Source organism: Propithecus coquereli, unplaced genomic scaffold (assembly GCF_000956105.1).
Source record: "Propithecus coquereli isolate 6110/MARCELLA unplaced genomic scaffold, Pcoq_1.0 Scaffold876, whole genome shotgun sequence".
In the NCBI taxonomy this organism is placed as follows: Eukaryota; Metazoa; Chordata; class Mammalia; order Primates; family Indriidae; genus Propithecus; species Propithecus coquereli.
This window is the reverse complement of record NW_012155018.1, coordinates 1-11,567: the sequence shown is the minus strand read 5'-3', so window position 1 is coordinate 11,567 and position 11,567 is coordinate 1. Positions and strand designations below refer to the sequence as shown.

The 11,567-nt window shown below is 54.9% G+C and overlaps 1 protein-coding gene across 1 annotated transcript in view; it reads left to right on the top strand.

Moving 5' to 3' along the window:
- The window catches only part of LOC105826278 (beta-parvin-like), a gene marked incomplete at its 3' end in the record, with an annotated part of 68,276 nt that extends 57,164 nt beyond the window's left edge, over positions 1-11,112 (top strand). Inside the window, exon 5 of the mRNA XM_012664232.1 lies at positions 10,972-11,112. Within this exon, the coding sequence (XP_012519686.1) occupies positions 10,972-11,112 (141 nt within the window). The remainder of the gene's footprint in view (positions 1-10,971) is intronic.
- Positions 11,113-11,567: the final 455 nt, after the last annotated feature.

Below are 11,567 nucleotides of genomic sequence, written 5' to 3'. Positions count from 1 at the left end.
GTCTTCCGTAGCCGTTCCCGCGGTGGCAGCGTCACTGCTTCCAGAGCGCAGCGCCCGGAGAGCCGGGTGGGGAGATGGTTGAGAAGTCTCCAGAGGAAGGCTGGCGGGAGACCGCGGACCTGCGCTCACGCACGAACTTGCACGTGAACGTTCGCGGCAGCACCGTTCGTAAGAGCGAGAACGTGGCGGGAACCCGAACCTTCGCGGGTGCGTGGATGAACAATACGTGGTATCCCCGCGCGACGGGATACGCTTCGGCCGTGAGAAGCAAGGAGGCGCCACACGCGTTGCCACACGGATGGACCTGACAGCGTGGTGCCGGGTCTCAGAAGCCAGACACAAAAGGTCCTGTGCTGTGTGATTCCATTTATAGGAAATGTCCCGAAAAGGTAGATCCACAGGGACAGAAAATGGATTAGTGGCTGGAAGGGGCGAGGGGAAGGAAGGAACGTGCCTGCTGGTGGGCACAGGGTTTCTTTTGGGGGTGACGGAATGTTCCAGAATTGGTTGTGGTGATGGTGGCACAACTTTGCGAATGTACGAAAAGCCACCGAATCGCACACTTAGAAAGGGCGGGCTGCGTGGGGCATGAGTTCTGCCTCAGTGGGGGAGAGCAGGTGCTCTGAGCTTCTTGGTGATGCCCGTGCGGGGTCCCTTCCCTACGGCTTAAGGCTCGGGGGGATACAGGGCTGGTGGGGATATTCCGTGGCCTGGTGTTACTGCCTCAGGGGCCCTGGGGGCAGTGTGATCAACATTTACGTGTTTGACCCCCTTCCCCACAGCAAGGCGAACAGGCGAACTCCCTTCACTGGCGGTTTCCCCCGTGCCAGGTTCCCAGCTGGGAAGAGGCTCAGTTTCACCAAAGCGACCGCCCCCTGCCAAGGCTCCCCTGGGAATTCCCTGGGACATCCCGGCAGCCCGGGCTGGGTGGAAAGGCTCAGCGCGCCTGCGCCCCTCCCCTCCCGCCCCGTCCGCAGACCGAGGGAAGCTCATCTCCCCTCCCGCCCCTGCCCCTGGCTCTCCAGGCCACTGTCCAGCGGCCTCTGCAGCGCGGGTCCGTGCTGCCTGTCCACGCGTGCTCTGGTCCTTGCCTCGTCCTTGCGCGCTGGTGGAGCGAGGCGGTAACGCCCTCTTCTCTCTTGCAGGTTCTCCTGGACTGGATCAACGACGTGCTGGTGGAGGAGAGGATCATCGTGAAGCAGCTGGAGGAGGACCTGTACGATGGCCAGGTGCTGCAGAAGCTCCTGGGTGAGTCTGTCCTGCCCCACCCCCTGCACAGGGTCCCAGGCGGGACCACAGGATTCTGTACGCGGCAGCCTCGGCCACACAGCTGGAGCTGCAGCGCACACCGCCCCGGTGGTGTCCCCCAGGCCCTGGGCTGTGGCTTCATTGTGTGTCGGGGGTGTTCACAGGGCACCACCCTGGGGCTGCAACAGGTCACGCACAGCTTCCAGAGCTGCTGTCAGCTCCTGTCCTGTGGGTGCTCGGCCCTGGGGGAGCACGGACATGGGGCAAGAGCAGGGAGCAGTTTCCCCCCAGGCCAGCAGCTCTCCTGCCCACCCCCCCCACCCCAGCCTTGCCCCTTCCCCATCTGTGAGCGCCTTGTCTCAGGATGGGAGGCGTCAGGAGGGAGGCCGGTCCCCAGCAGATACTTTGTGAGTGAACGTGTCACCAAATAAATCGTAGCTCGTCATTCCTCACCAGGGGTGGGTGTTTTGTTGTCTGCATTTGCCGGCTTAGGCCGGTTTAGTCATCTTCCCAAGTCTGGTTGATGAGTCGCTCGATGGGTAGATACACTGGTTATCTGTTCTGAAGTGTTCGATGAATGCTAAGTGCTGGGCGCTTTGGCTACAGCGCCCTGGGATACAGGCGTCTTCCCCGTCTTCATGAACTTACAGCCTGTCTGGGAAGACAGACTTCCAAGTAATTACAGTTACTGTTCAGTCCAGCTGTGACCAGGGCCTTAGGAGATGCTGCAGGCTCTGAGGCGAGAACACCTGACCGGGCCTGGGCAGGGCAGCCTCGCTGGCTCCCGTAGAAGGATGGAGTGTCGCCCGGCAAGGACGGGAAGGGCAGCGTTCACGGATGAGCAATGAAAATAATTTTGACATTAGCATCCACTGACTGGTAGTGGGTTCTCACTGTTCCTAGCACTGTTGTGGATTGTCACGTCTAATTGTCACGATGGCCCTGGCAACCCAGGGTCTCCTAGTGACTGGTGGGGCAGCCTGACCCCAGAGCGCAGCTCCTGAGCGCTGCGGCGGGTCCCTGTCTCTCACCTGTTCAGGGAGCTCCCCAGGTGCAGGCCCTGTGTGGGACACCCACCTGCCTTGTCACAGCTGGTCTCACAGCAGCTCTGAGGGTGGGCCGAATGGTCACTTGTCCCCCAAATGCCTTTTGCTTTGACCCAGGACTCGACCACGTATTACGTTTGTCATACTCTTCCAGGCGTCCTTCATCTAGAGAACCCCCCCTTTCTCTCTCTCTCTCTCTCTTTCTCTCTCTCTCTCTCTCTCTCTCTCGTTCTTTCCGTCTTTTATGACATTTCGAAGTTTCCAGGCCTCTACTGAATATCCTACGATCTGGATTGGTCTGATAATCTATTCACGATTACATTCCGGGCAGACGTTTTTGGTGAGAAAGTTCCAGAGCTGCTGACGTGTCCTCCTTGGCGCGTCACGTAAGGGGGATACCGGGCCGTTACCGGCGTGCTCAAGGTTTGATCACTGTTGACGTGGTGGCCAGCAGCTCTCTCCGTGTTGAGGGCATTTCTTTCATTTTTAGTGAATGAGTGGTCTCCGGAGAGAAGGCTTTGAGACCAGGGGGACGTCCTGCTCACCCACAGCGCTCGCCCCTGATTTTGGCATCTATCGACTGTTCCCTGGGTCAGTTACGGCACTGAGGGTTGCAAACTAGTGATTGCTCCGTATTTATCCCGCCTTCTCTGTTTGTTAACTGGCATTCTCTTCTGTAAATAAGAGAATTTTTTTCTAATAAGAGAATTTTCCCTGTTGCATTTATTTTTTGAACATCCTTATGGACTAATAGATTCTTTTATTTAAAAAGGGGAATGGTAACGAGATACCAAAATCTGAGCACTGCGGGTCATCGTTGCCACTGGAGTGTCATTGTGTCTAGGCTCTTTCAGTCTGCAGAGCTGGGAAGTGTGTTTCGTTAAGAAAACCCGTGAGTTCACGTGACACCTCTGATGCCAGCTCAGCTCTGCAAGTGTCTTCCTTACCTTCCACCATCCTGTATTCTGGTCTGTACTGAGAACCTTGGCTCCAAAAATATATTTACTGTTTATTCTATCTGATAACACACAAACTAGTTCTAGAATTACTATAGCAGTGCCTCTGTCCACCACAAATGTGCTGGTACGAGATTTCTTTGCCATTAGTTTTTGTCTGTAAAATATACCCGCTAAGTGGATATAGAGTTGGGGTTCTGTGCTCAGAAGTTACCTGAATTAATTACGTCTTTTTTGAGTGGTCACTCGTGTCATCGATTCGATGTACAGTTAGATTGTGTCTGTATTCAGTTTTGTGGTCTTTTTCATTTAATATTTTTAAGTTTATTGAATTATTAGTTTTTAAGTATAAAGTGCTTACATGGTTCAAAAGTCAAAACTATAAGAAGGGTGTACCTCGAGAGGTCTCATTGCTGTCTTTTCTTCCTACGAACCCCACGTAACCATTTTTCAATGGATTCTGATTTTTGTCTTTCTTGTGTTTCTCTGCAAAAATATGCGTACACACATAAACTTATTTCCTTCTTTCTTACGCAAAAGGTGCATGTTACGTGTATTCTTTTACACACCTTGCGTTTTTCGCTTGATGATATGATCTGGGACTCCTTCCACAGAGAGATCATCTTTGTTTTTCTTCACGGCTGCATGGTATTCCACCACGCGGATGTTCTTCCATTTATCCACCCAGACGCCTCTGGGCGGGCGTTTACGTCACGCCTAGTGTTTTTCTATTACCGGTAATGTGGTAGTGAGTAACCTTGCGCAAATGCTGAAGAAACTAGAACTGTTGATCTCGAGTCTAACGAGTCTTCCTTGAGCTGTCTACCTCTAGAGGGAGGAATTCCCCAGTTCCTTCGCCTCTGGCCTTCCAGGTGTGTTGCTCCTGAGTTGGTCTTTCTGTGGCCATTTCCTCTTTCCTCACATCAATGCGCAAACGTGCTATGATTAAAAAAAAAAAGAGCCCTTCTCCTGTGACACTCCTGTCTCTTGGTGTGGCCGAAATGTGTTGACCGTTCTACCCCTAGGGGCTCCTGGTGGCCCAGAGAGCAGTTCGGTGCAGTGGTGAGGGTAGCATCCTAATCAGAGAGGTCCAGAGAGTGGACTGCGTCTTTGGGGCACGAGATTTAGACGGGGAGAGTGAGGAGGAGGGTGAGCCGTGCTGCAGATGGCTCCTTTCTGTGTCCGTCGGCCGGGGGCTGTCCCAGCTCCCCACGCAGTGCACATTGACCAGGTCTCTCTGCTCCGTAAGCAGGAGTTTAAAAGAAAGAGACAATAAATGCAAAGTAAGAGCGAGGCTGCTGAGTGTCTGGCTCCCTGCCGGTCCCCGGAGTCCCCTGGGTGACTGGCACCAGGTAAGTATACGTCGATTAGGTGAGTGGGAAAGCCCTGGAGTTCCGTCACTTGTAAAGACTGTGGGCTGCTTCTGTAGGAAGTGAGAGGGGAGCGGACAGGTGAGGATTTGTCTGGAATTTGCTGGGCCTCAGTCCCATCTGGAGACTCTAGAAGGGATCAGCTGTTCGCTGAACAGCCTTTCAGTTCTCATAAAGCTCTGGTATATTCCCAGAATGCCCTGTGATGGAGGCCTCTAGGACTCAGTGTCCCCTGTACGTGGGGATGACACACTCTTAGCGGTCGACAGGGGATTCCACCCATCCCACCCCCAGCGGCGGGTGGGGTCGGCAGTCGTGCCATCTGGGTTTTCTTTTCCACTCAACCCCCATCCTTTCGTGGGTCCCCGAGGCCCCATCATCCTGGTAGAAGCGTCTCCCCGGCACACCAGCCTGGGCTCACTCCTTTGGGGCATGGCCAGTGACTGGGTGGGATCCCGTCCCCCCATAGTTGTAACACGGGGCAAGTGTACCGGGCAGACGCTGCTGCAAGGATGTGAGTGTCAGGGGAGCTGTCGGGAGAGAGACCGAGGGGATGCCCCGGGGGCTGGGGCGGGAGAGGAGCCCCCGGAAACACAGGAGTGCAGCCTCTGCAGCTGCGGATTGTGATCGTGTTGTCTGGGCGGAGTTTGCACAGTCGGCATAAGTGGCTGTCACAGACCATCTCCCGTTGGAAACCTGCCGGGGTTGTGGGGGGGCCGTGGCACGTAACTCACTCTGAGGACCACATTTGTGTTGTCCTTATTCAGCGGACTCTCAGAAAGCGCATTTGGAGGGAAACGCTTTCGTGTTTGCTTTGGTCCTGTGTTCCCTCATTCATCTGATGAACGAATATTCGTTGGCTTTCTGTGTGCCGGTTGGGGTCTTGGCTCTGGAGATGGGATGGGAAACAAGAGGGGTGAGAGCCCCCTGCCTCCCGCCCCCAGCACGCATTCCCGCAGAGGGAGGGAAGACAGTAGAGAAATATTAGGGGGTGGCATGGTTCCACCTGAAAGGTAAATACTAAATAGATGAGTGAAGAGAGTGACAGGTGCTGGGAAGAAACCGATAGAGGGTTGTGGGGTAGGGGGTGGGAGGTGGAGGGCAGGGCAGGGCGTCAGGGACAGCCCCTCGGGGCGACATCTTAGCACCCACGAGCACAGGGAGTTGGGAAGGACATTCCGGCGGAGGCTCTGACGTGAGGAAGAGCGGTGAAAGGAGGCCGGGCAGGGGCGGGGTGGCAGTGAGGCAGGAGGGAGTCACAGGGTGAGGCTGGGAAGGTGGGGCCAGATCGTGTCCAGCCCTGCCAGACAACGGCTTTTATTCCAAGTGACAGGAAGCCACTGGAGGTTTCGAGTAGGGCCGTGACATGATCTGAGTTAGAGTTTTCAGAGGTCACTGGGGCTTCTGGGTGCAGAATGCACGGGGAGGAGGGTCAGGGGTCGGAGCCGAGAGATTGAGCAGGATGCCGTTGCCCCAGCCCAGGCAGCACGTGAGGCGGCTCGGTGCAGAGTGGGCGGGCAGACGTGGCGAGGTATTTTGGCAGTGACAACGCCGGAGGAATCAAGGCTGATGTAGGGCTGTGGCTTGAGCAACTGGTGAGTGAGAGAGCCCTTGGCGTAGGGTGGGGGTGGGGACAGAGGAGCTCGGTGTCACATGTGAGGTGGAGATGCCGTCCTAGTGGAGTCGCTGCTGGGTGCGTGGGCCTGGAGCCCGGGCTGCAGTGTGTATGTGCAGCCCGCAGCGCTGAGATGAGGTTGGCGCTGTGTGACTGGGTGCCTTCACCTGGAGAGTGTGTTCCACATTCGTTATTTGGCTGAATGCCAAATGGCTGAGAATTAAAATTTATATTTGGCTGAGGTGAAAATCCTGTCTTAGAATGAGCTCCCGTGGTACCGGAATAAATGTGAAATGTTAATCAAGGTTGTTTCATAATTATTGCAATCTTATAAAAAAGTTAGTGGTCAGAGTTTCGACGTTTTACGTTGCAGTGTCAGTTCAGTCATTCTCAGCACTGTCAGACGCTAGCTGCTCTCGAGGTCTTCAAACCAGACACATGATGATGGACACTCACCTACAGCCAAGGAGGCTAGAGGAGCACGTCGATCTTTGGCTGATGCTGTCTGAGAGGATGCTGCTGATGGTGAAGCGTCTCCTGGGTTGTCGAGTCTTCTCCCTCTCTAAGGGTGATTATGATAGAGACTTACCTCCTCTCGACACTTGTGCTGGAAGACACTTGTACTAGCTGTTGGTGACCATGTTCCTCTATTGAAGCAGTCCCTCAAATTGGTGATTAGCTGAAGCAGATACTTTCTGATATTTTCAGAAGCAAACGTGAGTGTTGTATTCACTTACATTTTTTATTTCTGATTCTTTTGCATGCACCTGCGGCTTCTCCCACCCGATCACTTGCAATAACGTGTCCCCGAGCCTCATATAGAGCAGTGTGGCTGTGGACCTGGCCCTCAGGGTCATAGTACAGGCTCTAAATTTGCATCTGCATCTTAGCCATGGTTGCCTGTCAACAATGCCAGCGCTTTCCTTGGAGTAGAATGACAGGGGCACTTTTAGAGCAAGTATCCGTCCCTCTCAAGGCACATCCTTTTGGTTCCCTCTTCAGTTGGCCCCAGCAAATGCAGTCCTTACCCTGACGTTGCTGTGACTGTTAGTGAGTCCTGCTACATCGGTTTTGTTACCTGTAAAGTACAACAGGAGGCTTACTTTGGCTCAGGCAGCCTTTTTATCATGGAGTAGCTGCTGTTCTGTCTCATTTGAATATCTCACATAAGTACTTGAGAAAGCAGTTCTAACATCTCTTGTAGGTCAAGTGGTTTGACATGACATTTTGAAATAAGAAAAATGGAAGAGAATATGCAGATATTCACAACATCAACATGTCTTGCCTGGTTGTGTGAATGATGTTGTTAAACTGACAAGAGGTAAGAGTAATCTATGTAATCACATGGTCCTTGAGCCCAGAGATGCCAAGAATGACATTGATGTAGGCATTCAGCTCTTTGGCTTTCCAAAGGCATCTGTGCATCGCTAGCAGAGAAGAGGTCTGAGCACTGGGCCCTGGGCTGTCAGCCGTGAGTCGTCAGGAAGAGGAAGTGCCAGCGAAGGAGTCTGACCGCGTCAGCCATGAGGGAGGGGACCAGAGGAGTGCTGCATTTGGGAGGGACAGAGGAGAAGGTGTTTCACGGAGGTGGGAGTGAGTGGGATGAAGGCAGAGAACAGACCTCTGGGTTTGGCCACGTGGAGGTTGCCCAGGGTGAGTCGCCTGCAGGACCCCAGGTGAGTCCCTCTTCTTGAGAGGAGATTCCGGAAGCAGCTGCCAGGTTCTCTGCTGCGTGCCGGGTTTCTGTGGGTGTAGCTCTCCGGCGTTTGCAGCGTTGCTCTCAAGGTAGATCGTGTGTGGCCAGAGTGAGGGTGCCCATGCTAGGGGCTGCGGGAGCTCCCGGGCTGGCTATTGCCTTGCTGCAGCTCACGGACACATCCTCTCCTTGCAAAGGTCAGGCCCTTCCTCATACGTGTTCACAGCCCTGTATTTGGCCATCACCCACGGTCACCTGCCACACGTGAGAATCTGCCCCACCTTTCTCTGTCTCTTTCTGTGCTGGGAAGATAGAGGTCCTGCCCGTGACAAAGCCCTGAGCGGCTCCTGCGACCCCATCAGTGAGCACAGTGATGCTGGTGATGCTGGCAACCAAGTACCTTATTCTCGGTCATACCCGAGAGTCACCAAAGACCCAGCCCGAGGCAGCACGTGGGCATGGCCAGTCTCCTTGGTCTCTGTTATGGGCTAAATTGTGTCCCCCTAAAATGCATACGTTGAAGTCCTAATCTCCGTGCCTTGGAATGTGACCATGTTGTTGAACCCCAAATTCAGGCTCGTGTACCCAATGCACGGCTGAAGCCAAGCACTGTGACATCGGTGCTTGGAGACAGAGATAGGATTATTCGATCTGGTCAAAGTGAGAAGACAGGAGAGCAGAGTCTCTCAGATCTGTCTTAACAAGAGATGAAGCAGGGAGCTTTTATGTGTCTCGGGAGGGAGGGAGGGGAGCTTCAGGGAGCCAGGGGTGAAAGGCTGTATTGTTTTTAATCTCAGATAACACCTCGAGGAACCAGGCTTCTGGGCGTCAGCAGCCGGTTGCAGCTTTCCTAAGGGCATTTGTTCCTTCTGCAGAACACACTCGCAGATTGTCCTCGTGACCCCGAGTTACCTCCTCCTGCTTGACAAAGAAGCGGCATCAGCAGTTAAGAACTGCTGGGAGAACAAGCTGCTGGGCAGGAAGCGAGCGGTTAACACGCACAAGCTAACCAGGGCCTGGTGATTTTACGTTATTTGTCACTGAGAAAATTCTGGGGTACTAAAATCTCAAGGGGCCTGGCAACAACCGTATTTGGGGACAGGGCCTCTAAAAAGGTCATTAGGTTAAAATGAGGTCTTGGGGGGGCCCTAATCCAATAGGACTGGGGTCCTCGTAAGAAGAGGAGATTAGGACAACATACACACACGCACACACGGAGGGACAGCCACGTGAGGACACAGGGAGAAGACGGCACCTACAAGCCCAGGAGAGAGGTCTCAGGAGGAACCAGCCCTGCCGACACCTTGATCTTGGACTCTTGGTCTCCGGGACTGTGGGGACATGAGTTTCTGGTACCGCCCAGTCTGTGATGGTTTGTTACGGCAACCCCAGCAAACTGCACAGTTTCCTTCCCTTCTCCGTCGACTCTTCCTCCCCCACCCCACGTGACGTGGCTGGGTTCGGTCTGCAGGGCTGTCTGGCGGCGGGGCCAGTAGGGGCGTGCCGGGTCCCCCGTCTCTCCTGGGGGCCACCTGGCTCTCTACGACCCTGTCTCCTTCCTTCCTTCTCCAAGGGCGCCTGCTCCGCCCTGTCCTCGGTTGTCGCACACCTGTGGGGCCTGCTTGCTGTGTGTGCGCAGGGTGTTCACACAGACAGACAGACAGCTGTGCGTCATTCCGCTAGGCGCTGTGAGATGCAGATGGAGGGGGTCAGAATGTGTAAATGGGAACCGTTTCCATTTGCTTGCAGGACGTGTCTTGTCGGGTCGCTTTGTGCTTCCTCTCGCACTCCCCACGTCTCGATCTGACGTCATCAAGTGCGTCTGTGCCGTGTCCGGCACCCAGGACAATGCCTGGCACATAGTAGGTGCTCAGTAACTGTTTTGTGAGTGAGCAAAGTGAACAAATGAATGAAAAAATGACTGAAGATGTTTCCCAAGCCCAGGAGGCTTTGGTGTCTAATTATATAATCCCCGCGGGGCTACCTAAGCTGTTTTCCTTCTCACTGGGGGAGGGGGCCGTGGGGGAGGCAGTGTCGGAGCTCCGGGGCCTCCAGCTAAAACGCTGCGGACAGGGCTGTGTATTGGGGTCACGTGCCAAATGGAACTGCTATTTGTGGCCAGCCGGACTTGATTGCTTTAATGGTCTCCCTCCGTGCTGTGCCGAAGGCTCGGTGCCGAGCGCTTTGTAATCACCTCCCGGTGAGTGCTCTCCCATGCCCGTGAGGAGTGTGCGACGTGGCTTCCGTCTTGCAGGGATCTGTCGGGAGTCTTAGAATGAAAGGGTGGGAGGGAGCCCTGGGGGTCCTTGTGCCGTGCTGCCCCCCCGCAGGCGTGGGGTCGTGGCAGGCGTGGGGTCGTGGCAGGCGTGGGGTCGTGGCAGGCATGGGGTCGTGGCCTGGGGGCTGCGCCTGCCGACACCCGCCTCTGGCAGAGGGAGGCCGAGGGAGCGCAGGCCGCTGGGTCTCAGTCCTGGTAATTGAATCTTGAGCAGATGTGACAGCTCCCGCCTGGGCTCCTCGAGATTGCTTCCTGCTCCCTCTTGGTGATGAATAGTCGCAAGTTCTGTGACTGTCTGATCAAACTTCTTATTGCGCTGTCAGAACGTTAGAGAAGCAAGACGGGGAGCCTCGGGTGCATGGGGAGGTGCAGGGCAACCTTTGAGACCTTTTCTTATTATCTCCGGCAAAGTCGTCCCCCTTCTGGGACTCGCCGGGACAGGTTCCACCTCCCGGCCGCACTCCCTCCCTCCCAGGTGGGTCCTTGCCTCCCAGCTGCTTCTCCAATTATTTTTCCCGTTTTATGTGCATAGAATGTTCCCCAGTGTGACACCCAGTTCTGTCCTTCATTCTTCTCCCTTCTCATTCTGGGATACTTTTCTAAGGATTATGAACATCCTTGGCTCAACCTCAAGAAAGGGCCCTCTTGTCATGTGTGGCTCTGCTCCACCTTGGGGACCTCATTCCAGCCAGGGTGGGGGGCTCCAGGTCCCTCTGGCACGTTCCGACCCTCTGCCTCTTGCTCTTGTCCTTCTCGTTGCAGAAAAGCTGGCAGGCTGCAAGCTGAACGTGGCCGAGGTAACACAATCCGAAATCGGGCAGAAACAGAAGCTGCAGACGGTTCTGGAAGCGGTGCATGACCTGCTGCGGCCCCACGGCTGGGCGCTGCGGTGGAACGTGGACTGTGAGTGCCGTGGCACTGGGGGGTGGGGAGGCGTCCTCCCGACACTTGTCACCAACATTCGTCACCGACATTCATCACCGAGTCTCACCTTGCATTTTAAAAACTGATTCACCCTCCTGCTCTGTGCGAGGCAGTGTGGCCGAGCAGAAGGGCCAGAGAGGAGAAAGGTTAGGGTGCCCGTGGAAAGGGACCAAGTCACACTGTGATTCTGTTCCTCCCCTGCTCAGCGCAGAGAGGGTGACCTCCAGAGGCAGAAGCAGCCCCGGGGGTTCTGGCTGGGACTCAGCCCCAAATACCAGTGGCAGCAACACCAATGAGCTGTTTTCTGATGACCCTCTGGAACGAGTCACAGAGCTGGCTGCATTAGCAGTATGTGACGTCGCAATATTTCCAGCCAAGACACGAACGCGGAAGGCGAAAAACTAAACTGGGAGAAGCTGGAAAGATCTCCTCTG